The sequence below is a fragment of the Dreissena polymorpha genome, chromosome 13 (assembly GCF_020536995.1).
Source record: "Dreissena polymorpha isolate Duluth1 chromosome 13, UMN_Dpol_1.0, whole genome shotgun sequence".
NCBI lineage: Eukaryota > Metazoa > Mollusca > Bivalvia > Myida > Dreissenidae > Dreissena > Dreissena polymorpha.
The window spans coordinates 10,484,864-10,499,734 of record NC_068367.1 but is presented as its reverse complement, the minus strand read 5'-3'; the positions used below and the strand labels follow the sequence as shown (position 1 = coordinate 10,499,734).

General features: G+C 44.2%; 1 protein-coding gene across 1 annotated transcript in view; it reads left to right on the top strand.

Annotated features, from left to right (window-relative positions):
- The first annotated feature begins 6,412 nt into the window (after positions 1 to 6,412).
- The window catches only part of LOC127855547 (hypoxanthine-guanine phosphoribosyltransferase-like), a 45,235-nt gene continuing 36,776 nt past the window's right edge, over positions 6,413 to 14,871 (top strand). The window contains exon 1 of the mRNA XM_052391275.1: positions 6,413 to 6,564. Coding sequence (XP_052247235.1) covers positions 6,541 to 6,564 — 24 coding nt within the window. The 5' untranslated portion in view covers positions 6,413 to 6,540. The remainder of the gene's footprint in view (positions 6,565 to 14,871) is intronic.

The following is a 14,871-nucleotide window of genomic DNA, read 5'->3' as shown; positions in this document are numbered from 1 at the left end:
AAGACGGAAGAAAGTAGTGCGCCGAACTGATGCTACGATTACAGCTCTTTATAACACAGGCAGGGTGTTAATTTTATGATGAGACAGCGTATCAGAGACGTAGATATAGCGGACTCTCTTGATATTTTTCGGCCATGCATACTTCAAATAAAATTGGTGTCAAAACATTCATCGTGTGTTGTCTATTTTCAAAGAGGTTATTATATACATGTATAATTATATGAATGGTTATTTACCTTAAATTATCAATAATTTAAAATTATTTAAAGATTCTTGTAAACCCCGGCCGAAAAATATGTCAATATACGTTCCGTGCTGACACACATTTTAAAGGTATGGATACACATACATCGAAATCAAATAAGTAATAAAGCGTTTTTGACACTTTCATCGATAATTTGGAAAGTATTGTATTCCTAACATAGAGTTTACAATTTTTAAACACGGATTGTCAAGTTGGATTTTTTTCTTGATGTGTTTAGTGTTAACGACTTCTAAGTACAATCATTTTGTAACCATTTTCTTATGTAATTTGAAATACATTTTAAAGCAAAGAGAAAAACTCTGCAAAATTATCTTTATTCCACGAACGTAGATATACAGAAACGTACATTGAAGAGGAATTTCGATGACATTGAGAACTTTCATTTGTGAAGTTCGACATGGCTACTTGTGTATTTTATCTATATAAAATTTTTACACCAAATTTATTTACAAAACAGATAAGTTGCTTCATTAACATAACGTTGACCTATATTGAATATTCTTTGTGCGTTATTTGCATTTCTCAAAAGAAGTAGAGTCATTTCCACTGATGTGGTGCTAAGAACAGGATATTATTGGAGTTATGCACAAATCTTAGTGCAGCCATTTAATTATGTTCTATTTATTATTGGGAGTAATAAATGTTGTTAGGTAATAAAATGGGACATTTCTGACATCTTATTGTTGATTTACACACGTCTGTAAAATGCGAGAAATGGGCTTTCTAATGGACATTCGGCACGTTTGTAGAGCTCATCGACACGTCGGTTTTCCGGTACGTCTGAAAGGCCGTTATAAACCGTCATATGACTGTGCCGGTGTCGTCCTTATTTCAAACTTTGACGTCATTATTCACACCCTATTTCCAGTAGGAATAAAGATAAAATGACACAGAACAAGTTTCACTCGTTCCTGATATATTTCGCCTAAATAAGCTTTTTCTAAGTTTTGTTTTACAAATTGGCTACATTTTCTTTACAGTATGTTACTCGACAAAACAATTGTATATTGACGTGAAAAAAACACACACAAATAAACAGGAAAATATGATAAACGTCAATGGCGACATTGGGGAGGTCGGCGACACTTTAAACATCCTGAAAACAACGACAATATGCGGCTAGGACCGATTATTACAGTGTAGCCCAGCTCTGCCGTGTTTTATGGTTTAGATTACGTATAATTATGTTTTGTTCATATGACTGTGCCGATGACGTCATATGTTTCAATTTTGACGTCATTTTGAGCGCCAATGACGTCAACAGGAGAGTCGGCGACTCTTAAGACATCCTGGGTACATTGCGCCAAACAATTGTGCCAAGTTTCATGAATGTCCGGCAACGAGAGAACCTTTACCATTTCACGGAATGGATTCCGATGACGCCGTATAGCTCGAATTTCGGATGAATCAAACTGGCCATCGGGTTTCACCTGTAATAATAATGATAATATACAGGATATGTGTTGGATTCGGTGGAATATCAATTTTAATTCACGAGTGATTGTAGAAAGTAATATTTTCACTTGTGGCGCAGCTTATGTTTTTAGCTATAGCTAATGTTATATTTTTTTGATAATCGCGCTCGTTCATCTCTTAAAGGGACTGAATAGCTCGTGGTTTAGATTGTTTAGCAATTTAAGTCAGGATGCAAGTATTCTTGGACTCGACTTGTGGTTTCCCCCATCCACCGAAAATTATTGAGTCGATGAAATGTTTGGCTTTTACTTCGGTTTCTAACATATTTAAATAAAGGGTCGTTGCTTTTGAACGGTCCCTTTAAAACATGTTTAGGGACAACAATAAATCTATATAAAAAACAGTAGGAAACCGCTATGGGGAATCTAACAGTTCTTTAAAAAAAGGAAAGGTAAAGCACTTGTTTGTTTGTTTTCTTTCGGACGCAGACTGCATCCGCCGAAATCCGCTGAAAACATATACACAATCTGGCGACATCAACCATATATCTGTTGCACGACGGTTGTACACAACATACATGTGTGCAAACCAATCGTGATACATTTTATATCTCCGGAATCCTCAGTAAGATAGGATTGATTTATAGAATAAATCAGAGACCTATACACACAAGTTTGTATAGGTCCCTGAATAAATCGTTTGCTATTGGGTAATACAATTAGATACAGCTATTCTGTTTGAGTCAAATCTCTGCGCGGAGGCTGGTAAAATTTTGTACCACGTTGTTGGTTATGAAGATATGGATTTCATCAAGCAATGCAGTTGCCATTAAGGTCTCATTTGCCAACTTGTTCTATCACAGGTACTTGATTTTTTTTTGTCCTTATATATATATATATATAATAAGAGAATTATAAATATATAAGCTCCAACATTTTTTTCAAGCACCTGTGTGGTCTATTTACATAAAAATTATATATTTGGCGAATACCCGGTTGGCGGGGTAAATCTGTCCCACGTTGACTCTATTAATTTATTAATTTTTCCCTTGAAAGGTCGCAGGGGCAGGTCAACACTCTATGAAGAGGCTGATGGACCCGTCATTAGATATCAAAATACACACTACCGGTATACTGTTTCCAGTCAAACTGTGCGCGGAGTTTGGTGAAATGTCTGCGCGGTTTTTAGTTGTTCGCGTAGCGAACAGCTAATGTCATTACCGAAAATTTCAGTCAGTTCGCTGTTATCTACGAAAAGCCTACCACCCGCCACATCTGCCGCATCTGCCGTATCCGCGCGAGAAAGAGTTGTATAATTTACGCAAGAGGTTTGAGTTAATTCAAAAATGGAAACATTATATTGTGTTAAATGGAATGTTTTTGACCGGAGTTTATAAAGAAAAGATTCAATAAACAATGTTTGTATTATACGTGTCGTGGAAGAGATTGTTTATGAATTATTAAAATAGTCCACTATCAGCTGCGTCTTAATGACGTAGTACAGGTCATTCATAATCTGAGGCTATTAATAAATTCGGGCAAACAACGTAATAGTTAGTATAAGGTTACGCTTGTTTATATTCTTAATTTATAATTGTCGTGTAGCTCAATGATTTTATATAAGGAACTTAAACCAGTATTTGAAAGATCATCGTATCTTGATATTGTTGAAAATAAAAAACATATAGGAACATTATTGCTAAATTACGTTTGTCGTTCCACAAATTATCCATAGAAACGGGCAGACACCAGAACATTGACAGATCTCAACGCAAATGTATATTATGTAACCTTAATGACATCGAGGATGAATTTCACTTTGTTCTTAAATGTCCTTATTATAATGATGTAAGGAATGCATTAATTCCAAAATATTATAGAATCAGGCCAAATATGTTTACGTTTATTATACTACTTATTAGTTCAAACAAAACTGTATTAAGAAAGCTAGTCATGTTTAGTTTAAATGCGTTTAAATATATATATATATATATATATACATACATATAATAATTAATACAACAGGATTATACAATGAAGTAAGTATGGGTCATTAGTTATCACATCTGTTTAACAGTTTAACAGGATGAACTTATGAGCAATCTATATTTATGCGTATTTGGTACATAGAGGATATTTGTTCATGTCAGTGTAAGATCGTTTGTTATTTCACGAGTGATCATAGAAATTATATGTTCACGAATGGCGCAGCCACGAGTGAAAATATTATTTTTCTATGATCACGAGTGAAATAACAAACGATCTTACACTGACATGAACAAATTTTCTGTTTCTTTTAGGCCCCTTTTTGAAGAAAATAATTAACAGCTGTTTCCCTTTCGCTGAAAAGTTACCCTTTCTCGGAGTTTCTCCCGTGGCGTGCCTCAAAACATTTAAAAATACAAAATGACGTCATTAAACCAGCGGAATTTCCAGTTAAAACTCTTACGATGTAAATAAACAGTGAATTTAAGCATTAAATAGAAAGAAAATGTGTTGGATACGGTGGGATGTCGATTTTAATTCACTCGTCATCATAGAAAAAAAAATATAATTATTTATGATAATCTAAAAATAGGAAAGGAGTTCCGAAAATTTGTTATTTTCATCGGTGAAAATAACAATTTTTTATTTTCACTGCTGTTATTTCACTGCAGAAATGTCATATTTTATCATTAGGTATAAAAGAATATGATTTATTTCATATGGTAATAAATATGTATTGTTGGAACAAAATATATTATATAATCTTATAATAATCTAAAATTCATGCGTGTCTGCTGGCGTATTGTAAAAGTCATTTAAGGTGAAAAGCTGGGTAAAACAGCTACGTCGAAAAGCGCATTAGTGCTCTATACCTATGTTTAGGTCAGAGTTGTTGACACCGTGTGAACTGCTAGGGTAACAAGTAATGCATTAACAACACAATACGGGTCAACAGGGCTGTCTTTACGACTACCTAATTCGGGAGTAACCAATATTAATCGCATTTTTTATATCAATGATCTTATTGTATATTTTGAATTTGTATATGGTGTCAAAAATCAAAAGTTGTGTACATATATTTTGCATCATGAAATTATATTCTTAGTGAGATAGGTATTCGATATTCCAACAATATTCATTTAATATGATGGTGATTGCAAATTGTCTTTATATTCAGTTCTCATTACCATTTTCATCATACTTGCTATGCTAAAGAGCGTCCAAAAAGGGCCATGTTGTTGTTAGTTTGTCCAAGTTATCTGTATGAAATAAATAAGATGATAAAAAGTGCACACAAATCTCGACCCGTGCGTTATGACACACTCTTTATAAATGTGAATGACGTGTGTTCATTTCAAACTTGCGATTAATTTTGAAAAATGAGTTGCGTCTTAAATTATGCAATAGCGAACAACTTCAATGCCGTCAGCACTTTGATTACTTATGTAGAGAGGCAGTTTTGCAAGTCAGTCTGCTGCAAGCTTCGCTAGAACGATAACTGCAAGTCAGTCTGCTTTAGCTACGCTAGGAACGATAACCACTGCCTGTCTGCACTTCCTGCAGTAAAATTATTCAGACGACGCATGCTAGAAGCGTCTGCTCTAGTACTGCAGTGTGTATTTAATCAATAGTGTTTAACAGCTTGTAAGACAGCATTGGCCAGTCTATTGTTTATCATTGAAATCTGTACATATTGGCTGCTTTCAGGGAAAACGGGGCTTAATGCATGTCAAATAAGATGAGCATGTGTACACTGATTAGCCTGTGCAATGCGCACAAGCTACAGTGTTTTTTATGGCAATTTCGGGGCCGATATTCGGCCCCATAACTCTCAAAAAAGAGTATTTATTTTTCCCTGATTTTGTAAAAAAAAATCCCCTCCAGAATTTTATTTTTTTATTTTTTTTTTAGAAAGAACTCTCTTATGATAAATATTCATTTCATAACAACTAACAAAGTATATAACAAATTAATAATATTTGATTTTGAATTATTATAAAGAGTTACATTATATTAGTATTTCCCAAATCAGTGTACTTTTCATATGATTTTCATGCTTTTCCCAAAATGGTCAGGAAAAGGCCTGATGTATCTATATATATTGTGTCAATATTTTATGATAAAAACATTTTAATTTGGTCCATTTTATTGATAAAAAAATGCTCAAATTTGCCATTTTATCGATTAGAAAGTCCCAATTAGACTCAAAATGGCTAGGAAAACTGAGACTGTGCATGGAGGCTTAACTGTCTGAAACTAATGTTGAAAAAATCATTGGTATATATTTTAGAAAAAGGACAGAGAAATTCAGCTGTGAATATTACATTTATACATACATGTGTATTCATATAATAAATTTCCGAACATATAAAAGAGTGAATTTTGAATTTTCCCCTTTTCCTAAAAAACGACGCGTTTTTCCCCTTTGGACGGGCCCCGCCACCATTCCCCTATTTGTGAAAAAAACACTGAGCTAATCAAGGACGATTAATTTTTTTATTAATGATTGGAAAAAAACACATCTAGACATGAGCTTTAAGAAAAATGGGTTGTGTTCATTTCAACATGCGATATAAAAAGCTATAACATAATTTTGAAAACTGAGTTGCGCCTATGAATATACAACAGCGAACAACTCTAATGCCTTCAGCGCTTTGATTGTTATGTGCGCAAGAACAGGAAAAGACAACTCTTGGAGACTAAGTCAACAAACGCTTATGATTTATTAGTTGTTTTCAAAGTACGGGAACCAGCGTACACAATGTTACGATCTGGAACACGTGAAGCAGTTTTGTGAATGTCAAATTCATTTGATGACATATTACTGTTATCAGTGCTGTGCATCAAGTCTAAAGGGGAATAGAATATAATAAAATGACATCCGCTCAGTGCATTGTGGTAAGTTTATTTTAAACAACACGATAGTTTGTGATACATGCACCTAATGCACGTGCAAAAACTTATTTGGTAGCAATATATTTTAATAATTTTGTAAAAAGCAAAACATTACCGTTTGATTTCTGGACATTATCTGAAAGTATTTCTATAGTTATTCTGTGCTCTTAAGAAGACCAAAGTCTCATTCTATTGCTTGTTATCACAAGTTAAACAGATATGTCAATAATCACTCTCCACAGGTCCAAAGTTAAGCATGTATACTCAAACCCGGTGAACTCGCGGGTCGGGTTGAGTCGCGGTATTTCATTAGCGCCCTCTGGCTTATGTTTATAAACAAACCTGCGTGACCTTCTTGTCAAATCTGACAGAAAACATCTCTCGCTACAGATTGGAATCGATTTTTAGCAATTAAATGTCGTAAAACTAAGACTTTAACAATATTTGAATCTGTATAGTTCAGTTAATTGTAAAGAAAAATACGACATTGCTTGAAAAGAACTGTTCTATTTATTTTATTTGATGTCTTAAATTCCATATAGTTAAATTGTTATATACTTTATTGATTGTTACTTTAATTAGTATGTCAGAGCTTTGATTATTCATGTTAAATTTTAAATTGGTTCAGTTTTACCGCGAGTCTACCAGGAGAAAAAATAAACAACACTGGCGGACAGTGGTGTTGGATTTATTTCTACGGCAGTTTATATTGAAGGATTTTCGTCATAAAAAGGCAGTTAAGTTAAATATGATTGTCCTTTAAATCATTTATCTGATATATGAAGTCGTTTCCAGATGCAAGTGAATAGTCCTCAAGTACTGTGAGTCAACCGTGTTGCAGTATATATCAAAGTATGGGAACTTAATCTCTGTTTAGAACAAGAATTTTGTGCATGAGAAAAAAGAAAGTTGTAGCTGTGAGCATGTAACCAGGGACCTTGTTTGTATAGGTCCCTGATGTAACTCAATGATCACATGGCAGCTGTCACTGTAAGTGTGGAATAAAAAACATACATGTGCCGGAATTTATTTGTTACAGTGTAAAATGTTGTATTGTTAAATTTTGATACAAATGTGCTGCATAAAAGCTGTAAGGTATACTTACACAACTGAAATAGGCCTTCATAAATTAAAAAGTTCCAAACAATCTTAATAGTACGATAAAATCCTGAACATCAAATCACAAAAACATTTAAAAATAGGTTGCTTAATATTGTTTTAAAATTTGTTTGCTACACATTTGCTTTGAAATTTGTTGCACACTTGTACATTGGTGCTGAAAATACAAAATTGTGTATATGAAATTAATCAAACATATAACATTGGTACTTTTGATTACATAATAAGCGAAAATGGTTTTGAATGGATCCGCTTTGTTTGTTCCTTCAAAGTAGTGGTATTTTTTTTAATTCTGGGATGTCTCTTACAATTGAGCCGCTCTCTGTGAAGAGTGGGTTCAATGCCTGTGTGTAAAGTGTCGCCCCAGTCTCCCAGATTGTCTGGGCAGTCTGCACTGGTGTACAGTGTCGTCCCAGTCTCCCAGATTGTCTGGGCAGTCTGCACTGGTGTACAGTGTCGTCCCAGTCTCCCAGATTGTCTGGGCAGTCTGCACTGGTGTACAGTGTCGTCCCAGTCTCCCAGATTGTCTGGGCAGTCTGCACTGGTGTACAGTGTCGTCCCAGTCTCCCAGATTGTCTGGGCAGTCTGCACTGGTGTACAGTGTCGTCCCAGTCTCCCAGATTGTCTGGGCAGTCTGCACTGGTGTACAGTGTCGTCCCAGTCTCCCAGATTGTCTGGGCAGTCTGCACTGGTGTACAGTGTCGTCCCAGTCTCCCAGATTGTCTGGGCAGTCTGCACTGGTGTACAGTGTCGTCCCAGTCTCCCAGATTGTCTGGGCAGTCTGCACTGGTGTACAGTGTCGTCCCAGTCTCCCAGATTGTCTGGGCAGTCTGCACTGGTGTACAGTGTCGTCCCAGTCTCCCAGATTGTCTGGGCAGTCTGCACTGGTGTACAGTGTCGTCCCAGTCTCCCAGATTAGATTGGGCAGTCTGCACTGGTGTACAGTGTCGTCCCAGTCTCCCAGATTGTCTGGGCAGTCTGCACTGGTGTACAGTGTCGTCCCAGTCTCCCAGATTGTCTGGGCAGTCTGCACTGGTGTACAGTGTCGTCCCAGTCTCCCAGATTAGACTGGGCAGTCTGCACTGGTGTACAGTGTCGTCCCAGTCTCCCAGATTGTCTGGGCAGTCTGCACTGGTGTACAGTGTCGTCCCAGTCTCCCAGATTGTCTGGGCAGTCTGCACTGGTGTACAGTGTCGTCCCAGTCTCCCAGATTGACTGGGCAGTCTGCACTGGTGTAAAGTGTCGTCCCAGTCTCCCAGATTGTCTGGGCAGTCTGCACTGGTGTACAGTGTCGTCCCAGTCTCCCAGATTGTCTGGGCAGTCTGCACTGGTGTACAGTGTCGTCCCAGTCTCCCAGATTAGATTGGGCAGTCTGCACTGGTGTACAGTGTCGTCCCAGTCTCCCACATTGTCTGGGCAGTCTGCACTGGTGTACAGTGTCGTCCCAGTCTCCCAGATTAGACTGGGCAGTCTGCACTGGTGTAAAGTGTCGTCCCAGTCTCCCAGATTGTCTGGGCAGTCTGCACTGGTGTAAAGTGTCGTCCCAGTCTCCCAGATTGTCTGGGCAGTCTGCACTGGTGTACAGTGTCGTCCCATTCTCCCAGATTGTCTGGGCAGTCTGCACTGGTGTACAGTGTCGTCCCAGTCTCCCAGATTGTCTGGGCAGTCTGCACTGGTGTACAGTGTCGTCCCAGTCTCCCAGATTGTCTGGGCAGTCTGCACTGGTGTACAGTGTCGTCCCAGTCTCCCAGATTGTCTGGGCAGTCTGCACTGGTGTACAGTGTCGTCCCAGTCTCCCAGATTGTCTGGGCAGTCTGCACTGGTGTACAGTGTCGTCCCAGTCTCCCAGATTGTCTGGGCAGTCTGCACTGGTGTACAGTGTCGTCCCAGTCTCCCAGATTAGACTGGGCAGTCTGCACTGGTGTACAGTGTCGTCCCAGTCTCCCAGATTGTCTGGGCAGTCTGCACTGGTGTACAGTGTCGTCCCAGTCTCCCAGATTGTCTGGGCAGTCTGCACTGGTGTACAGTGTCGTCCCAGTCTCCCAGATTGTCTGGGCAGTCTGCACTGGTGTACAGTGTCGTCCCAGTCTCCCAGATTGTCTGGGCAGTCTGCACTGGTGTACAGTGTCGTCCCAGTCTCCCAGATTGTCTGGGCAGTCTGCACTGGTGTACAGTGTCGTCCCAGTCTCCCAGATTGTCTGGGCAGTCTGCACTGGTGTACAGTGTCGTCCCAGTCTCCCAGATTGTCTGGGCAGTCTGCACTGGTGTACAGTGTCGTCCCAGTCTCCCAGATTGTCTGGGCAGTCTGCACTGGTGTACAGTGTCGTCCCAGTCTCCCAGATTGTCTGGGCAGTCTGCACTGGTGTACAGTGTCGTCCCAGTCTCCCAGATTGTCTGGGCAGTCTGCACTGGTGTACAGTGTCGTCCCAGTCTCCCAGATTGTCTGGGCAGTCTGCACTGGTGTACAGTGTCGTCCCAGTCTCCCAGATTAGACTGGGCAGTCTGCACTGGTGTACAGTGTCGTCCCAGTCTCCCAGATTGTCTGGGCAGTCTGCACTGGTGTACAGTGTCGTCCCAGTCTCCCAGATTGTCTGGGCAGTCTGCACTGGTGTACAGTGTCGTCCCAGTCTCCCAGATTAGACTGGGCAGTCTGCACTGGTGTACAGTGTCGTCCCAGTCTCCCAGATTGTCTGGGCAGTCTGCACTGGTGTACAGTGTCGTCCCAGTCTCCCAGATTGTCTGGGCAGTCTGCACTGGTGTACAGTGTCGTCCCAGTCTCCCAGATTAGACTGGGCAGTCTGTACTGGTGTACAGTGTCGTCCCAGTCTCCCAGATTAGACTGGGCAGTCTGCACTGGTGTACAGTGTCGTCCCAGTCTCCCAGATTGTCTGGGCAGTCTGCACTGGTGTACAGTGTCGTCCCAGTCTCCCAGATTGTCTGGGCAGTCTGCACTGGTGTACAGTGTCGTCCCAGTCTCCCAGATTGTCTGGGCAATCTGCACTGGTGTACAGTGTCGTCCCAGTCTCCCAGATTGTCTGGGCAGTCTGCACTGGTGTACAGTGTCGTCCCAGTCTCCCAGATTGTCTGGGCAGTCTGCACTGGTGTACAGTGTCGTCCCAGTCTCCCAGATTGTCTGGGCAGTCTGCACTGGTGTACAGTGTCGTCCCAGTCTCCCAGATTAGACTGGGCAGTCTGCACTGGTGTACAGTGTCGTCCCAGTCTCCCAGATTGTCTGGGCAGTCTGCACTGGTGTACAGTGTCGTCCCAGTCTCCCAGATTGTCTGGGCAGTCTGCACTGGTGTACAGTGTCGTCCCAGTCTCCCAGATTAGACTGGGCAGTCTGCACTGGTGTACAGTGTCGTCCCAGTCTCCCAGATTGTCTGGGCAGTCTGCACTGGTGTACAGTGTCGTCCCAGTCTCCCAGATTGTCTGGGCAGTCTGCACTGGTGTACAGTGTCGTCCCAGTCTCCCAGATTGTCTGGGCAGTCTGCACTGGTGTACAGTGTCGTCCCAGTCTCCCAGATTGTCTGGGCAGTCTGCACTGGTGTAAAGTGTCGTCCCAGTCTCCCAGATTGTCTGGGCAGTCTGCACTGGTGTACAGTGTCGTCCCAGTCTCCCAGATTGTCTGGGCAGTCTGCACTGGTGTACAGTGTCCTCCCAGTCTCCCAGATTAGACTGGGCAGTCTGCACTGGTGTACAGTGTCGTCCCAGTCTCCCAGATTGTCTGGGCAGTCTGCACTGGTGTACAGTGTCGTCCCAGTCTCCCAGATTGTCTGGGCAGTCTGCACTGGTGTACAGTGTCGTCCCAGTCTCCCAGATTAGACTGGGCAGTCTGCACTGGTGTACAGTGTCGTCCCAGTCTCCCAGATTGTCTGGGCAGTCTGCACTGGTGTACAGTGTCGTCCCAGTCTCCCAGATTGTCTGGGCAGTCTGCACTGGTGTACAGTGTCGTCCCAGTCTCCCAGATTAGACTGGGCAGTCTGCACTGGTGTACAGTGTCGTCCCAGTCTCCCAGATTAGACTGGGCAGTCTGCACTGGTGTACAGTGTCGTCCCAGTCTCCCAGATTAGACTGGGCAGTCTGCACTGGTGTACAGTGTCGTCCCAGTCTCCCAGATTGTCTGGGCAGTCTGCACTGGTGTACAGTGTCGTCCCAGTCTCCCAGATTAGACTGGGCAGTCTGCACTGGTGTACAGTGTCGTCCCAGTCTCCCAGATTGTCTGGGCAGTCTGCACTGGTGTACAGTGTCGTCCCAGTCTCCCAGATTAGACTGGGCAGTCTGCACTGGTGTACAGTGTCGTCCCAGTCTCCCAGATTAGACTGGGCAGTCTGCACTGGTGTAAAGTGTCGTCCCAGTCTCCCAGATTGTCTGGGCAGTCTGCACTGGTGTACAGTGTCGTCCCAGTCTCCCAGATTGTCTGGGCAGTCTGCACTGGTGTACAGTGTCGTCCCAGTCTCCCAGATTAGACTGGGCAGTCTGCACTGGTGTACAGTGTCGTCCCAGTCTCCCAGATTGTCTGGGCAGTCTGCACTGGTGTACAGTGTCGTCCCAGTCTCCCAGATTAGACTGGGCAGTCTGCACTGGTGTACAGTGTCGTCCCAGTCTCCCACATTGTCTGGGCAGTCTGCACTGGTGTACAGTGTCGTCTCAGTCTCCCAGATTAGAATGGGCAGTCTGCACTGGTGTACAGTGTCGTCCCAGTCTCCCAGATTAGACTGGGCAGTCTGCACTGGTGTACAGTGTCGTCCCAGTCTCCCACATTGTCTGGGCAGTCTGCACTGGTGTACAGTGTCGTCCCAGTCTCCCAGATTAGACTGGGCAGTCTGCACTGGTGTAAAGTGTCGTCCCAGTCTCCCAGATTGTCTGGGCAGTCTGCACTGGTGTACAGTGTCGTCCCAGTCTCCCAGATTGTCTGGGCAGTCTGCACTGGTGTACAGTGTCGTCCCAGTCTCCCAGATTAGACTGGGCAGTCTGCACTGGTGTACAGTGTCGTCCCAGTCTCCCAGATTGTCTGGGCAGTCTGCACTGGTGTAAAGTGTCGTCCCAGTCTCCCAGATTGTCTGGGCAGTCTGCACTGGTGTACAGTGTCGTCCCAGTCTCCCAGATTGTCTGGGCAGTCTGCACTGGTGTACAGTGTCGTCCCAGTCTCCCAGATTGTCTGGGCAGTCTGCACTGGTGTACAGTGTCGTCCCAGTCTCCCAGATTGTCTGGGCAGTCTGCACTGGTGTAAAGTGTCGTCCCAGTCTCCCAGATTGTCTGGGCAGTCTGCACTGGTGTACAGTGTCGTCCCAGTCTCCCAGATTGTCTGGGCAGTCTGCACTGGTGTACAGTGTCGTCCCAGTCTCCCAGATTAGACTGGGCAGTCTGCACTGGTGTAAAGTGTCGTCCCAGTCTCCCAGATTGTCTGGGCAGTCTGCACTGGTGTACAGTGTCGTCTCAGTCTCCCAGATTAGACTGGGCAGTCTGCACTGGTGTACAGTGTCGTCCCAGTCTCCCAGATTGTCTGGGCAGTCTGCACTGGTGTACAGTGTCGTCCCAGTCTCCCAGATTGTCTGGGCAGTCTGCACTGGTGTACAGTGTCGTCCCAGTCTCCCAGATTGTCTGGGCAGTCTGCACTGGTGTACAGTGTCGTCCCAGTCTCCCAGATTGTCTGGGCAGTCTGCACTGGTGTACAGTGTCGTCCCAGTCTCCCAGATTGTCTGGGCAGTCTGCACTGGTGTACAGTGTCGTCCCAGTCTCCCAGATTGTCTGGGCAGTCTGCACTGGTGTAAAGTGTCGTCCCAGTCTCCCAGATTGTCTGGGCAGTCTGCACTGGTGTACAGTGTCGTCCCAGTCTCCCAGATTGTCTGGGCAGTCTGCACTGGTGTACAGTGTCGTCCCAGTCTCCCAGATTGTCTGGGCAGTCTGCACTGGTGTAAAGTGTCGTCCCAGTCTCCCAGATTAGACTGGGCAGTCTGCACTGGTGTACAGTGTCGTCCCAGTCTCCCAGATTGTCTGGGCAGTCTGCACTGGTGTACAGTGTCGTCCCAGTCTCCCAGATTGTCTGGGCAGTCTGCACTGGTGTACAGTGTCGTCCCAGTCTCCCAGATTAGACTGGGCAGTCTGCACTGGTGTACAGTGTCGTCCCAGTCTCCCAGATTAGACTGGGCAGTCTGCACTGGTGTACAGTGTCGTCCCAGTCTCCCAGATTGTCTGGGCAGTCTGCACTGGTGTACAGTGTCGTCCCAGTCTCCCAGATTGTCTGGGCAGTCTGCACTGGTGTACAGTGTCGTCCCAGTCTCCCAGATTAGACTGGGCAGTCTGCACTGGTGTACAGTGTCGTCCCAGTCTCCCAGATTGTCTGGGCAGTCTGCATTGGTGTACAGTGTCGTCCCAGTCTCCCAGATTGTCTGGGCAGTCTGCACTGGTGTACAGTGTCGTCCCAGTCTCCCAGATTAGACTGGGCAGTCTGCACTGGTGTACAGTGTCGTCCCAGTCTCCCAGATTGTCTGGGCAGTCTGCACTGGTGTACAGTGTCGTCCCAGTCTCCCAGATTGTCTGGGCAGTCTGCACTGGTGTACAGTGTCGTCCCAGTCTCCCAGATTGTCTGGGCAGTCTGCACTGGTGTAAAGTGTCGTCCCAGTCTCCCAGATTGTCTGGGCAGTCTGCACTGGTGTACAGTGTCGTCCCAGTCTCCCAGATTGTCTGGGCAGTCTGCACTGGTGTACAGTGTCGTCCCAGTCTCCCAGATTGTCTGGGCAGTCTGCACTGGTGTACAGTGTCGTCCCAGTCTCCCAGATTAGACTGGGCAGTCTGCACTGGTGTACAGTGTCGTCCCAGTCTCCCAGATTAGACTGGGCAGTCTGCACTGGTGTACAGTGTCGTCCCAGTCTCCCAGATTGTCTGGGCAGTCTGCACTGGTGTACAGTGTCGTCCCAGTCTCCCAGATTGTCTGGGCAGTCTGCACTGGTGTACAGTGTCGTCCCAGTCTCCCAGATTAGACTGGGCAGTCTGCACTGGTGTACAGTGTCGTCCCAGTCTCCCAGATTAGACTGGGCAGTCTGCACTGGTGTACAGTGTCGTCCCAGTCTCCCAGATTGTCTGGGCAGTCTGCACTGGTGTACAGTGTCGTCCCAGTCTCCCAGATTGTCTGGGCAGTCTGCACTGGTGTACAGTGTCGTCCCAGTCTCCCAGATTGTCTGGGCAGTCTGC